Raw genomic sequence first — 15,932 nt, 5'->3', positions numbered from 1 at the left:
GCTACCCAAGAACAAAGGGTCAGTTGAAATTTTGGCTTAAATATTGTTGTGGAAGAAATGAGTTTCAATTGGTACAGCACCTGCACCAGCATTGGGGAAAGTGGGGGTATTCTGCAGGGGCAGGTTTCACTTGAATCGGGCTGTCATCAGTGACCTAGCAATTGGATAACGGTGGCTTTAAACCAAGTCGTAAAAGAAGCTCAGGTGAGATGTGAATTATCTGTGGTAGATTGGGAAATTGCAATAAATATAAACCAGACAAGTGATAACTGATGTTCGGAGAAATAATAGTTAAAATCACATCCCGTCTCAAGATATGAAAATTCACCTGGAAAAATGACCTGTGTACCTATCAAGTGAAGGGAATTTTGGATGAAAGGAATACGCTACTCATATTGTCAAATGATGCAGTACGCCAGAAGGTTTGGAAAATTTAGCAAAGGAGGGTGTGGAAAGTAAAAATAAGAATTTAGCAAGAACATAAAACCAGACTGTAAAAGCTTCTATAAATATTATACAATTAGTGTGGATCCTTCCCAGACTGAGACTGCAAAGCTATATTGGACAAAAAGGAAGTGGCAGGGAAGTTAAACAAATGTTTTGCATTTGTCATCGTAGAAAAAAACTTTTGGAAACAGTGGAGAACAGCAGGTCCAGGGAGAGTGAGGAACCATAAGAAATTGGCATTAAGAACAAATATAATATTAGAGAAATTAATAGATTTGAGAGTTAATTTTTAATTCCACACTAGACTAAGTGGGAGCCGTTGGGACCCAGTCACACGGGAGGCCTGGTCTCCCAACGCAACCCATTCCCCAACGCAGCATTCAACCACTCACCCGTTCCCCCCAATGCATTATTCCACCAAGCACCCATAACCCCTAACTGCACAGGCGCGGCTCATTTCCCCTCATCCCCGAGCACTCCCTCCCCCTCCTCTTCATGTGTGGGAGGGGAGGGAAGTGGGGGGGGGGGGGGGGGGGTTGGAGGGGAGGAGGGGTGTGTGTGGACAGGGATGTGTTGGGGCGGGGGGTGTGTGGTGGGGGGGAGGTATGTATGTGGGCAGGAGGAATGTGGGGGGGAGGAGGGATGTGGGAGGGGGTGTGTGTGTGTGGTCGGGTGCGTGTGTGGGCTGGGGGTTGTGGGAGGGAGGGTTGTGGGGGGCGGGGGGTTTTGGGGGCAGCGGGGGGGGTTGGGGGCAGGGGGGGGGTGGTGAGGGCGGGGGGGGTTGTGGGGGCTCCGGTGCTGGGCTGCTTCGGGCTGGGTAGCTTAGGTCCCTCCGAAAATTGTGTCTGGTTGGAAATCTCCACCGGCCATCCTAAACTCCAGTAAAGACGCGATGGCGCAGGAAGGGGCAGACTGTCCCGGGGAGTGACATGGAAGAGACTAATCCGCGCAGTGCTGACTGGCAGGATAAGAGACAAAACTTGGTGCGCTCGCAGCACAGGAGAACGGTGAGTGAACTGGCGAAAATTTGTAGCGCTATTGCAAACCGTTTTTGCGCAAATAGAAAGACCGCCAAACCGGAAGATAACAAGTTCAGAGTTTTTAGTTATGTATAGATGGCTGAGAAGCCAGCATTGATAGGTTTTAGGAAAAGGTGCTGTGGAAATTATAGAAACACTAATTACTATCTTCACAAACAATCATGCATAAAGTGCTTTAGGTGTGGTCTGACCATAGGTAGCTGTTGAGATTGTGGAGGCATTAGTAGAGACAGGGCCGGCCTTAAGCCGATTTGACCAATTGCTCCCAATTGGGCCCCGCGCCTAAGAGGGGCCCTGCGCTAATGTTCCGTATTTCGTACGGAAATACGAATTATCTTTGTTAAATAAAGATTTTTTTTAATTCGCCATCCGGATTTTTTTTAAACGAACATGTATAACAACCGCTGCACGGCCATCAGACACAAACGATTTGTTAACTAGTACTGTTAGCACTTAACAGCAAGTAGTTAACACCTTGTTATGAAATGTCATCAATCTGCATCCATCCGCATTCCTCAGTAAATGTTATTGTGTTTTGAACAAGTATTAATGATGCCGTGTTCCTTTGAATAAAATTCACGCGGCGTCATTAATACTTGTTTAAAACACAATTACGTTTACTGAGGAATGTAGATCGATGACACGTTGAGAATTTCATTAAACTCACCATCATGAGTGAGGGCCCCGGACCGCGAGAAGGGGCTTCTTCCTGGTGTGCAGGTTAGTCATTCACCTACCGACCCACGTTGTGTCTCTGTCTTTTGCTCTCTCCCTCCCTCCCTCTTTCTTTCGCGCTCTCTCTCCCGCTCCCCATCTCGTCTCTCTCTAGCTCTCCCACTCCCTCTCTATCACCTCAGCATTCCCGGAATCATTGACGTTTTGCGGTAGACAAAAATGCTGGAGAAACTCAGCGGGTGTTTTTTGTTTGGCTCTGAAGTTGAAGGTGGCTCAGCGGGACGGGCAGCGGCTCTGGGGAGAGGGTTGCGTTTCTGGTCGAGACACTTCTTCAGACAATCGCAAGTATTCTCACCGACGCGAGTTCAGTTCAGTCTGAAGAAGAAGTCTGAAGAAGGATCTTCTCTCCAGAGTCGCTGCGCTGCCTGTCCTGCTGAGTTACTCCAGCTTTATGTCTATCTTCAATTTCAGAGAATTACAATTTCTCACGGGGGGCTTATAACGTCTCTAAACCCCTCTGGGACCGTCTGAACACCTCTAAACCCCCTCTAGCCCCCCTATTCCCCTCTAAACAATTCTAAACACACCTGAGCCCATCTGAAGCCCTCTAAACCGTTTAAACCCCTCTAAACTCGGAGGCTGCAAGGTGACTTGGATAGGCTGGGTGAGTGGGCAAATGCATGGCAGATGCAGTATAAAGTGGATAAATGTGAGGTTATCCACTTTGGTGGCAAAAACAGGAAAGTAGACTATTATCTGAATTGTGGCCGATTAGGAAAAGGGGAGATGCAATGAGACCTGGGTGTCATGGTTCACCAGTCATTGAAAGTAGGCACGCAGGTGCAGCAGGCAGTGAAGAAAGCGAATGGTATGTTAGCATTCATAGCAAAAGGATTTGAGTATAGGAGCAGGGAGGTTCTACTGCAGTTGTACAGGGTCTTGGTGAGACCACACCTGGAGTATTGGTACAGTTTTTGGCTCCTAATCTTGCCATAGAGGGAGTATAGAGAAGGTTCACCAGACTGATTCCTGGGATGTCAGGACTTTCATATGAAGAAAGACTGGATAGACTCGGCTTGTACTCGCTAGAATTTAGAAGATTGAGGGGGGATCTTATAGAAACTTACAAAATTCTTAAGGGGTTGGACAGGCTAGATGCAGGAAGATTGTTCCCGATGTTGGGGAAGTCCAGAACAAGGAGTCACAGTTTAAGAATAAGGGGGAAATCTTTTAGGACCGAGATGAGAAAAACATTTTTCACACAGAGTGGTGAGTCTCTGGAATTCTCTGCCACAGAAGGTAGTTGAGGCCAGTTCATTGGCTATATTTAATGTGGATGTGGCTAAAGGGATCAGGGGGTATGGAGAGAAGGCAGGTTCAGGATACTGAGTTGGATGATCAGCCATGATCATATTGAATGGCTGTGCAAGCTCGAAGGGCCGAATGGCCTCTACTCCCGCACCTATTGTCTATGGTTCTATGACTGCGTCCAACTGCTGTCTGGTTCGTTGATCGGTTTGCTAGATATGAACTGTTTTGGGAGAGAAAAATGCTCACGGCAGACCAAACGTGTTAAACAGAAATTGGTCAGATATTGAGCTTCACACAGTGAGAAATCATGTGAAATAATCACTGAATTTAATTTTAAATGAATGTACCTGCATGTTATACTGTTTAGTTTGGAGATACAGCCAGATAGTCTGGTTGATACAACCAGATTAGTTTGGAGATATAACCAGATAGTCCACTGAGTTCGCACCGACCAGCGATTTTTGTTACAGATTTGACAATTTTATTTGGCGGCCAATCAAACGCTGTCTCTAAGGGGGTTGCATCCAATCACCAACCAGCTTGCCTTAAAATTCCCGTCCAATCAACAAATACGTCGTCTCCCGTCCAATCAGCCGCTGTTTCCAAGGACATTGTGTCCAATCACATAATTAGCTGCTACGGTAAAGGTTGGAAGCCAGCGGAGCTACTGACAGGCAAACGGGAGGGAGCAGGAGAGATTCACACAGTGTATAATCCATGGTGATTGGATGCAACCCCCTTAGAGACAGCGTTTGATTGGCCGCCAAGTGAAGTTGAATCTGAATCTGAATCGGATCTGATAGCACCTAGTGTACAATTTCATAATATATACTAAATAACTGGGCTGACACACCTTGGCTTGGAATCTGGGGTTCACCAAAATTGTTCCCAATTAGGCCCCGCACCCTCTAAGGCCGGCCCTGAGTAGAGGTTTGCAGGCTAGGATTTTACTCCTTAGAGTGCAGGAGGATGAGGGATGAGCTTATAGAGGTGTACAAAATAATGAGGGGAATGGATTGGGCAAATGCACAGTCTTTAGGGGGCTCTACCAGAGGGATAGGATAGGTTTTGAAGGATATGGGCCGAATGCAGGTAGGTGGGACTGGTGTTGATGGGGCATGTTGGTTGGCATGGGCAAGTTGAAACAAAGGGCCTGATTCCAAGCTGTCTAACAGAGATTAACAGATGAATAGAGAAATTGGGCTGTGCTGCCAGTGTTTGGGACCCTCTGCAACCAAAAGACTATTAGTTCCTTAATAAATTAAATGTTTTTATGCAATTGGTCAGATTATTAATTGGCAACAAGGGATGAAGATTAGATGCAGATCAGCTATAGACAGAATGCAGGTTTGAGCTGAATGAGATATTCCTGCCATACCGAATTAGAATGATTGAAGTTCCTTGTTCTATCGTTGACTCAGTTTTCACAGAGAAAACAAATTAATTTAGTCATACGCCTTTTTAAAAAATATTCAGCAACTTCATGTTCACCTGTTGATTTGAGCATTTTCATCGAAGATCCCAAACAGAACAAGGGCCTGAAAGATCCAAAAGTAGGTGATGGTTTATCTGATATCAAGCATGGTGTTTTACCAATGTCCAATACTGGCTTTCTGTGGCAGCTGAATAATGATTAGTTGTCTCTGCTTTTCCATTCCTGGCTACCTTGACCTCTCACGCCCTCCTTTACCAATGCCCCCTCTCTTTCCTCACAGATGTGCCACAGGAGAGGTGTATGAGGGCAGTTTTCAAGATAACATGCGTCATGGGCATGGGTTGCTCCGAAGTGGCAAACTCACATCATCCTTTCCCAGTATGTTTATTGGCCAGTGGGCACAAGACAAGAAAATGGGCTACGGAGTATTTGATGATATCACAAGGTAATGGATTTCTTTTTGCAACATGATCTCCTTCTATGTGAGTCAAAGAGCACTATTTGTAATTTATACGATATGATAGAACGATACAATAGAACTTTATTAATCCCAGGAGAGAAATATGGGGGTTAATGCCTGGCTTATGGCTGTTTTATGTGTGCTATGTGCTGCCAAATCTGCAACTTGATCTGTAACATGTCCTCTGTGTCTTTTGGAATTGCAAAATAAAACATGAACCGCTCTAACAGTTGACATTCCAATGCTGAAGGGGTGGAGATGCAGGTTTTGTCACCAACTGGAGGCAGAAGATCTCAATGAAACCAGAGAGGAAGCTTGAAACCAAACGAGAAAACTCTTGTTCCTTAGGCAAACATGACCTGCTTTTTCAGGTCTTTTTAACTATACCTGAAACGTCACCTATTTGTGTTCTCTAGTGAAGCTGCCTGACCCGTTGAGTTACACCTGCTTTTAGATTTGTTCAATAGTTGTTACTGTAGATCTGTTCAAACTAGCCACCTCCAAGTATTCGGTTGGATGCGTCCACGGGATTAACCAGATTCAATTACTTTATTGTCAGATGGATTCTTTTTAAGCCAATTCAAGAACCCTGAATAGTTGATTGTTCCATTGTGCATATTCCTTTGAACACACCATGCACTCCTTTATTTTTTAAAGAGAACACATTATTAATCTATGATGTGGAGCTTTATCGAATATATTTAATGTAATGCATTTAATGTTACTAAATGTAACCCAATGCTTCATGTGTAGAATCAGACCAAATGAACATCAAGCCAAAGGAGATAGTTTGAAGGGTGATTAAAAAAAGCTTGGTCATGGTGGCGGTTTTGGAAATGTTAGAGATGCATTCATATAGCACCGTACACCTCCCTTTGAGAACATCCCAAAGTGCTTTTCAGTCAAAGAAATACTACTTGGTTTTATTGAACTGCAGGACATGCAGCTGCCAATTTGTGTGAGCTTGCTTCCACAATCGATAATGTAATATTGTCCAAATAATGTGACTGCAGTCAGCTGCAACATTACACTGTCGCTACCACGTTTAGTTTCTTGTACTTACCTGGCATTTGGATGGTTGGGCGTGGAATATTTTTCAGCCCCAAGTGATGAAAAATTGACAAACTGTGTTTGTGATCAAGTGGCACTAATTGTGAAATTCGAGCAGGTACTTCGTCTTGTGAGTTAACTTTCATCCCCATTGTGATTTCTGTGTTGGAGACACGAGTGATTATATCTGTCTGGATGCAGGAGCGCCAAGATCAGGTGCCCATCTTGAGCACTCCTGGAACGATGTTGCCTGGATTCAGTGCTGAACAGGGGGTGCTGCAAGCCTCAATCTTTGGGGTCCCTAAAGCTGCTCAGCTCGGTGAACTCATCAGCCTGCTGCATACCCCTCTTTGATGTCTTCCAAACACCACCTATCTAACAAAGACTACAATTTTACCACCCCCAATGCCTCCCAGCTCCCTGGAATCTATTCCAGGCACGGTAGCGCAGTGGTAGAGTTGCTGCCTTGCAGCACCAGAGACACGGGTTTGATCCCGACTACGGGTGCTGTCTGTACAGAGTTTGTACGTTCTCCCCGTGACCGCGTGGGTTTTCTCCGAGATCTTCGGTTTCCTCTCACACTCCAAAGACGTACAGATATGTAAGTTAATTAACTTGGCGTATGTGTAAAAAAAATTGTCCCTAGTATGTGTCGGATAGTGTTAATGTGCGGGGATCGCTGGTCGACGTGGACTCGGTGGGCTGAAGGGCCTGTTTCCGTGCTGTATCACTAAACTAAACGTCAACAAAACTCTGCTGCAAACCCAACTGAACCCATGCTTAACTTCTAACCCTAGCCTTAGGAGTAGAAGATGAGGTGAGACACCTTAATACAGTGCATTCAGAAAGTATTCAGACCTCTTCATGTTTTCCACATTTTTGTTACGTTACAGCCTTATTTTAAAATGGATTAATTTCATTTTTTTTAATCATCAATCTACACACAATACCCCAGAATGAAAAAGCAAAAACAGGTGTTTAGAAATTTTTGCAAAGTAAATAGAAATAACTGAAATATCACATTTACAAGTATTCAGACCCTTTGCTATGACACTCAAAATAGAGTTTCATCCTGTTTCCATTGATTATCCTTGAGATGTTTCTGCAACTTGATTGGAGTCCACCAGTGGTAAATTAAATTGAGTGGAAATGGAAAGGCACACACCTGTCCCACAGTTGACAGTGCATGTCAGAGCAAAAACAAAGCCATGAAGATGAAGGAATTGAGGAATTGTCTGTAGACCTCCGAAACAGGATTGTGTCGAGACACAGATCTGCGGAAGGGTATAAAACAATTTCTGCAGCATTGCAGGTCCCAAAGAGCACAGTGACCGCCATCATTCTTAAATGGAAGAACTTTGGAACCACCCGGACTCTTCAAAGAGCTGGCCGCCCGGCCAAACTGAACAATTGGGGGAGAAGGGCCTTGGTCAGGGAGGTGACTAAGAACCCAATTGTCACTCTGACAGAGCTCCAGAGTTCCTCTGTGGAGGTGGGAGAACCTTCCAGGAGGCCAACTATATCTGCAGCACTCCACCAATCAGGCCTTTATGGTAGAGTGGCCAGACAGAAGCCACTCCTCAGTAAAAGGCACATGACAGCCCACTTGAGTTTGCCAAAAAGCACCTAAAGGACTCTCAAACCATGAGAAACAAGATTATCTGGTCTGATGAAACCAGGATTGAACTCTTTGGCCTGAATGCCAAGCATCACGTCTGCAGGAAACCAGGCACTGCTCATCACCTGGTCAATACCATACCTATGATGAAGCATGGTGGTGGCAGCATCATGCTGTGGGGATGTTTTTCAGCGGCAGGAACTGGGAGACTAGTCAGGATTGAGGGAAATATGAACGGAGCAAAGTACAGAGAGTTCCTTGATGAAAACCTGCTCAAGAGCCTTTTGGACCTCAGACTGGGGTGGAGGTTCACCTTCTATCAGGACAACGACCCAAAGCACACAGCCAAGACAACGCAGGAGTGTCCTTGTGACAAGTCTGCAATGTCCTTGAGTGGCCCAGCCAGAGCCCGGACTGGAACCCGATCGAACATCTCTGGAGGGATCTGAAAATAGCTGTGCACCAAGCTTGTAGCGTCATACCCAAGAAGACTTGAGTCTGTAATCGCTGCCAAAGGTGCCTCAATAAAGTACTGAGTAAAGGGTCTGAATACTGATGTAAATGTGATATTTCAGTTATTTATTTTTAATTACTTTAATCGCTTCTTCATTCTGGGGTATTGTGTTTAGAATTATTTTTAAAAATGAATTTAATCCTTTTAAAAATAAGACTGTAACGTAACAAATTGTGGAAAAAAGTGAAGGGGTCTGAATACTTTCTGAATGCACTGTATGTGATAGTATGCTACATGTAGTGGGCTACGATGAATTCTGATGTGATGGGTCAATTCCAATACATTAACAATAATACAGTGTCACTTCGTATGCATGGAGCTTCTGGATAAATACTGTTAAATGATGTAGATTAATAGTTCACACAGAAGTGGAATAGAATTTTTGGCTGTGCAATATTTATTCCATTACTTTGTTCCAGAAAGGAAAGGATAATAAATGAATAGTTTGCTATTTAGTTGCAGAAAATATTGCTGAAAGGGAATTGCATTTATTGACATCTTTCATGGACATACCTGGGTTGTTACTAAGTGAATTAAGTACTCTGAAGTGTAATGATGTGAGTGAAATATTATTAAACACCAAAAACACAATGCAATGAAGATTCAATTCAACATCTAGTCGAAGAAAAGCTCTGTGACCATTTATTTTCCTAAAATTACATAATGTTATAAATTTGAGCGGAGAACGCAATTATTTTGCAGCTTTCATAGAATTGAAGAGTAGAAGTGCAAATGTAGTATATATTTGACATTGAATCAGTGTCAGTTTTAAAATGCAATCCACTCTGTCTAGTACTTCATATCCCTAAAGTATTTTCTTTAGATATTTATCAATTTCCCTTTGAAGGTTTCTCATGGCTGTAAAATACTAATTAGTGGAAACAAATTAGTCACCAATTAGACAGTATTTTACAACCATGAGGTGTCCAATCTTGCTCTCCAGCATAACAAATTCTTCTGAAGTATATTTTATTTGATGCAAGGACCAGAGGAGGTGATGTGCATGTAGATAACGTCCAAAAAGCAGGAATATGACAATGAAGTGATCTGTACCAATGTTAATGATTTAATGTAAACGGTTTATAGTTGGTATCCTTTGACAGTTGAGTGCTACTTAGGGCACCACTTCCTTAGTACTATACTGTGCTTAAAAAGTTTCAGAAGTAAAACTTGAATCCTTGACCTTCTGATTCTGCGGTAAAGTGAAGAGATTTGGGTATCTTGAAGAGTGTGTGACCAGAAGCCGTGCATGTAAGTGAAGAGAGTGTTATTCGAGTGGGTGTTTATACAGCTCTGGATATCTATATTTGTGTGGTACTTGTATTTCTTTCTGAAAATCCAGGAGGCATTATGAAGCTCTTTTTTGGTCCATTGTTTCTGAATACGTCGTTAGATCCGTCAATTTTACCAAGCTTTTGGTATTTTTTTCGTTGTGGGGGAAAAATACAAAACCAATCGTGTGAAGTCCATTCAGAAATATCCAGTCTCTACATGTAAAGAAGGGACACAAAATACATATTTGATCCTTTTCTTTCAGCATCAATTTTCTCCAAGCTCCCCAATGCAACACCACGTAATTCCTAGCACTTCAGAGTTGTGAGGTGATTTTTCCAACCCCACCTACAAAATTTCCAAATAAAATTTCCCAATAATCAAACCTTGTGTCCTTTGATCTACCATGATCTTATTGAATGGCGGTGCAGGCTCGAAGGGCCAAATGGCCTACTCCTGCACCTATTTTCTATGTTTCTATGTTGATTTATTTTAATGCCACACTGAATGACTCCGTGTGACTATATCCCCTTTATTATGGGGAGCTTACATTTGTTATTTTAACCAATTATTTCATAACCTGGAGATTTGTACAGGTCCTTTTTGGTATCCTCAAATAACTGCAGCCATTGAGCTGCCTATTGGCCACGCTCTTGCTTCACCAACGCATAAGCTACCTCTGCATCTCTCCTGTTCTCTTGGGCACATTGTCTCTTTGCTCTCTTTGTTCAATGCAGTCAGTCCCAAACAAGTCATAGGATGCCTATAATACGCTCTCCTGTCCCATTTGTTTCTGCCTGGACTTTTTGCATCTGCACCAAAGATTGTCACTGCAAAACAACTGTCTGAAGAGTGGTAAATATGTTCCGGATACTTAATGAATAAAGTCCTGAGTTTTCCATGAAGGGCAACCCCTGTGCCTTGTTTTACTTCTGATCCATATGACAGCATTAGTTTTGATCACAAGGAATTGTTGGTAGGCAGGGGTGGTGAAGCAAACTGTTCCTGATTGGTGTATATTTGCTGTGTTTCATGTGGATAGAATCTGTCTTGCAACAAATCCGTGGCAAACTCCTTCATTCTCATTCTGGGTTTGCATGTGGAAGATCACTGGCAGTGGGAGGTGGATGGAAGCTGAAATATCCATCCTGTTTCTTTCCCACCCCCCAACCCCCCTGTCATGACTTTGACCAGGAGGGCAAGAACTGGGGGATATGGCAGGAATCCATTCTTTGTGCTTTGTATCCTGTCCACATTTCTGACTGTTCTTGTCCCCCTTGCAGGACACCCGCCGCCACGTGTCCTGCTTCCACCAGGAGGGTGGGATGGTCCTGGCCATGGACGTCTCGGGTGCCGTCATCAGTGCAGTTCCGTGACCAGCCAGCGGGAGGCACCGGGTGAGCCCAGCCACAATCTGCCTGCACACTTCTCTTCCCCTATGCATGGAACACATCACCCCTGCATGGCACCCTATCTAATGGCCCTTCCTGGCTGAAAACTAACAGTTAAGCTAAGAAGCTTGGCTCTTCGTACTGTAATATTGGTCCTGGCGCTGCTGTGAAGCCAGAATCTCATGTAGTGACTGCAGATCTGAACCCACCTGCCCAATTCCATTCACGTCAACCTTGGCACCAGCCTGCCTCTCCTCCATTCATCTTGTCAGGTTAAATATGCAGACTCTCGCCAAAGCCACCATTTTGCCACTGATTTCGAGAAGTGAATGTGAGCCTGTCATTCAATATAGATGTAATTAGAAATTGAATGTGTGATCAGGTTATCCTCTTCACGAGAGTGATGGGCCGACTAAAAGTTCTCTAAATGACAGCCTGTTTGAAATGAGCCGACTATTATTGCAGGTTAAGGAATGTAACTTTGGAGTTTTTCTCTACTGGCTCACTGCCTCAATGAGGAAAGTCATCAAATCCAGGAGATAACTGTGTAAAAGGGGCATGCATTTTCATAATGCCTTTATAACTTAAGGATGTTGTAAAATTATTTTCAAACTATGACGTTTTCACAGAAGCCTTTGCAATGGATACAACATCAACTTTGCACACAGCAAACTAAAAGAAATAGTGCTGTTAATAACGGTATATACTGATTTAGTGGTATTATCCCCTATCCCCTCATCTATTATGCTTTCACATGGTTCCAAAGCATGTTGTATCCACATAGCTAATAAAGCTTGGGTTTAAGATCACCCCTGTATTCCTCTGAATATCCCGAATGGCAGTTCTTGTAATGGAGAAATAATTTTCTCGGGCTCAATGGCTCTTTGCGTGATTGAGAAGCCTGATGCTGGATGCATTCGTTCATTGGCTGTTGTTGCTTGGTGAGGTAGGTTTTGCCACCTCGGGTACATCCCCTTCCTTCTGAACTGCCAGATTTTGACATTAGCGTTGAGTCGACGGGCCTCAATGGTACATGTTTTTTTGGATCGGGAGGTAATACGTTGAACAATTAACAGATGACTCTCTTGTCATTGGTGTAAATGCCTCTGTGCTTGAGGGCACCTTGAGCATGTATTTTATTAGTCCCTTTAGCTCATTGGCCCATGAGGAGCTGGGAAAGAGAATCCTGTTCTTGGGCATTGGGCAGGGCAATTCAAGTCGGATGGATACAATTTCATGGTGTTAGTCCAGAGACCCTCCAATTTGATCCCTGGGATTAGACTTGAACACCCGATAAAAGCACCAGAAGGTCTTAATCTGATGCTGGTAAATGGTCTCGTTCTGCTGGAATGGAAGAGGACCATTTACCTGGCTTGGGGGATGTTTCTGAAGGACATTTTGTTCAACGATCAAGTCAATTATGAAAAATATGGAAGGGAAATAATGGTTTCTCCATTGTATGGACTAGAAATCTCCAGGCAAGGGGAAAAGCAACAAGCATCTACTTTTTAGTCAATGCTTCGTGATGCTGTGATGTGATGGTCATAGCTCAATTCTGCTTCCTTGACCTGCATTATCTTTTTTAAGATACCGTCCCTTTTATCGACCAAGGGATTCATCTCTACCATTTTTCGGTAATCAACAAGCCATCCCAAGTCAATGCTAAGATTGCCTCGGACGACTGTTTAGTTGTCAACTCTCTGAAGACAGAGTGTTAACATTCCTAAAACCCCTGTCTCACGGTGCGAGTCCACCCAGAGTAATCCCGAGTTAAAAACAAATCAAACTCGTGGTAATCACATAGAATTAACGTAGCGGGAACGTCTGAACTCGTGGATGTAACTTAACTACTCGTAACGCTAACGGCAGGTACTCTGGAAACTTGTTAACTCGTGAACATTTTTCAACATGTTGAAAAATTTCCACGAGTCAAATTTACGCCTGAAGGAAAAATTTGAAACTTTTAAACTCGTTGTAATACCATAGTAGCTCGTGAATTTACCGTAGTGACTCGTGAGTAACTCGTGGGTTTGGTCTGAGTGCCAGAAGTGAAATGTTGAAGATTAGTCATCTCCAGAGAACTTGGATAGGTGACGTTTCGGGTCGGGATCCTTCTTCAAACTTTAGACCCTTCTTTCACCCGAAACGTCACCTGTCCATGTTCTCCACAGATACTGCCTGACTCCAGCACTTTGTTTTTTTTCTTAACCAGCTTCTGTAGTTCCTTGTGTTCCAAAATGTAATGCTTTATAAATGTCCAGAGATGCTGCCTGTCCCGCGGAGTTACTCCAGCACTTTGCGTCTGTCTCCCTGGATACCTCGTTTCCCACGCAATGTGACATCTACCGTGCATACATTGCCAACTGTTGTTTTGGCAGCAGCAACATAATCTCCCGGTTAGAACACTCAGTGTTGCTGAGTCCTAGTTTATGTAGAGACAAGAAATGGCAGATGCGGGAATCACGATCATAAAACACACACAAAGTGTTGGAGGAATTCACACAGCGCTGCAGTAACTCAGCGGGACAGGCAGCATCAACGGAGGGAATGGACAGATGTTGATTCGGCTCGAAAAGAAGGGACCCGATCCAAAACATTGCCTATCCATTCCCTCCACAGATGTTGCCTGACCCGCTGGCTTACTTCGAGTTCATAAGTCATAGGAGCAGAATTAGGCCATTCGGCCCATCGAGTTGCTCCAACACTTTGTGTTTCGCTCAACATGCCAGCATCTGTGGTTTCCCCATGTCTCCATTTGACAGCTGGAAGAACTCAGCGGGTCATGGAGTCTAAAGAAGGACCCTGACCCGAAACCTCGCCTGCCCGTTTACTTCCACCGATTTCATGTAGTCACTTTTCGATAAAACCCCACCGTCCCAGTTATTCCAAGTCCATTTAATTCCGCGTGTCTTCATTTCATTCATTAAGTCGACGATACTGTCACATTGTTCGTTTTCGGTCAATACAATGGAACAGTCTGAAGAAGGGTGACGATAGACACAAAGCTGGAGTAACTCAGCGGGACAGGCAGCATCTCTGGAGAGAAGGAATGGGTGATGTTTCGGATCGAGACTCTTCGACAGACTGGTAAAGGAAACGAGAGATATAGATGATGATGTATTGTAGAAAGATAAAGAACAATGAATGCAAAAATGTTAAGATGATAAAGGAAACAGACCATTGTTTGCTGTTCGTTGGGTGAAAACGAGAAGCTGGTGCGACTTGGGTGGAGGAGGGACAGACAGAGAGGGAACAAAACTGTACGAGGAGCGGTTAATGTTAGAGGTTGCTCACTAACCTCCTATGTTTACATCGTCCCCTCTAGCAATGAATAAATATCATTCGGTTACCGTATTATTGACTACAACCGCCCGTTTAAAAACACTAATGACTGCTCTTTAATTCTCAACCACTGGATATTTGCCTGGAAACATATTGCATGTTTTCGTTCAGTGAGATAATTCAATTTTAATAGACTGAGGTGTTAAATCCGGCGCCACTTCACAACAAACTAAACGACCTATAATTTAAATAGAGCATTTAGGATCGATAATAAAATTCCCAAGACTATTTCACATACATAATTCCAGCACCACTTCACACTGAGCTGTTCGTGATGTTTAAAGGGGCTGGCATCTGCCCCGATCCGTTGTTCGGATAAAACACTGTTTGAAATCATTTGAAGTTTTGAAATTAATCCTCGCCGCCTAATGTACACTTTGGGCTAAGATTTGATCCCTGCACAAAGCGCAATGTAATCGGAATGGAATCTCTATTAACGTTCTCTCTACATAATGGAAGTGATCACATTCGGCCCTTCGAGACAGCATTGCCATTCAATATGACCATGGCTGATCATCCAAAATCAGTACCCAGTTTCTGCTTTCTCCCCATATCCCTTGATTCCATAACCCTAAGAAATTTAAACATGGGAGGCTTTTTATAGTGAAAAGAAAAACCTGCATGGCATCATTTTTACCATGTGATGATTTCTCCACACGTCGGTAGTCGTTGGCTCAAGAGTAACTCGGGAGAGGAACTTGGTAACTCGGGAAAGGAACTTGGTACATTGCAGAAATGAGAAGTAAACGGCAAACTTAGACATACACGTGGGAACTCGTTTAAACTCGTGAACATAAACTTGGAATCTCGTAGAAAACCACGAGTTTGATTTTTTTTCTTTCACTCGGGATCACTCGTGGGTGGACTCGCACCGTGAGACAGGGCTATAACTACTGCTGTTCCACCATGAAGTGCTCTTAGCATCCGAGAAGATTTAGAATGTCCATAACTTCTCTCAAACTGCTACAGAGAAAGTATTGAAAGTATTCTGACAGGATGCATCTCGGCTTGGCATTGCAACTGCTTTGCTCTTGACCACTGGAACATGCAGAGGTTGGAGAACACTCAGTCCAGTCCATCACAGGCTTGTCACTTCCTTCCATCCAGTCCATCTTCATGGTATGTTGCATCAGCTATCAGACCAATCACCTCTTCCTCATCCCCTTCCAAGAAATGCTGCCACATACTTTTGGTTATTCCAGTATTGTTATTTTTTTACTCTACTCTACTGTGGATTGCACTACAGGCTTCCACTATTCTGCTGTATTGCACGTCATTGTATTTATTGTTGTGTTTACCAAGGAATTTTAATTGCAGCCTGATGTATAAGAGAATAAAGTAATCTGAATCTATTTAGAGTGAGACCCTCCCATTCTG

General features: G+C 43.6%; 1 protein-coding gene across 5 annotated transcripts in view; it reads left to right on the top strand.

Moving 5' to 3' along the window:
- Window positions 1-15,932, top strand: part of als2 (alsin Rho guanine nucleotide exchange factor ALS2) — a 92,314-nt gene that overhangs the window by 50,536 nt on the left and 25,846 nt on the right. For 3 of the 5 annotated variants that reach the window (XM_033024513.1, XM_033024511.1, XM_033024512.1), the window contains 2 exons: window positions 5,189-5,353; window positions 11,106-11,219. In XM_033024513.1, coding sequence (XP_032880404.1) covers window positions 5,189-5,353; window positions 11,106-11,219 — 279 coding nt within the window. The remainder of the gene's footprint in view (window positions 1-5,188; window positions 5,354-11,105; window positions 11,220-15,932) is intronic. The other 2 variants (XM_033024516.1, XM_033024514.1) reach the window with 1 other exon arrangement.

This window comes from Amblyraja radiata, chromosome 7 (genome assembly GCF_010909765.2).
Source record: "Amblyraja radiata isolate CabotCenter1 chromosome 7, sAmbRad1.1.pri, whole genome shotgun sequence".
Lineage (NCBI taxonomy): Eukaryota > Metazoa > Chordata > Chondrichthyes > Rajiformes > Rajidae > Amblyraja > Amblyraja radiata.
This window is presented reverse-complemented; position numbering and strand designations above follow the sequence as displayed.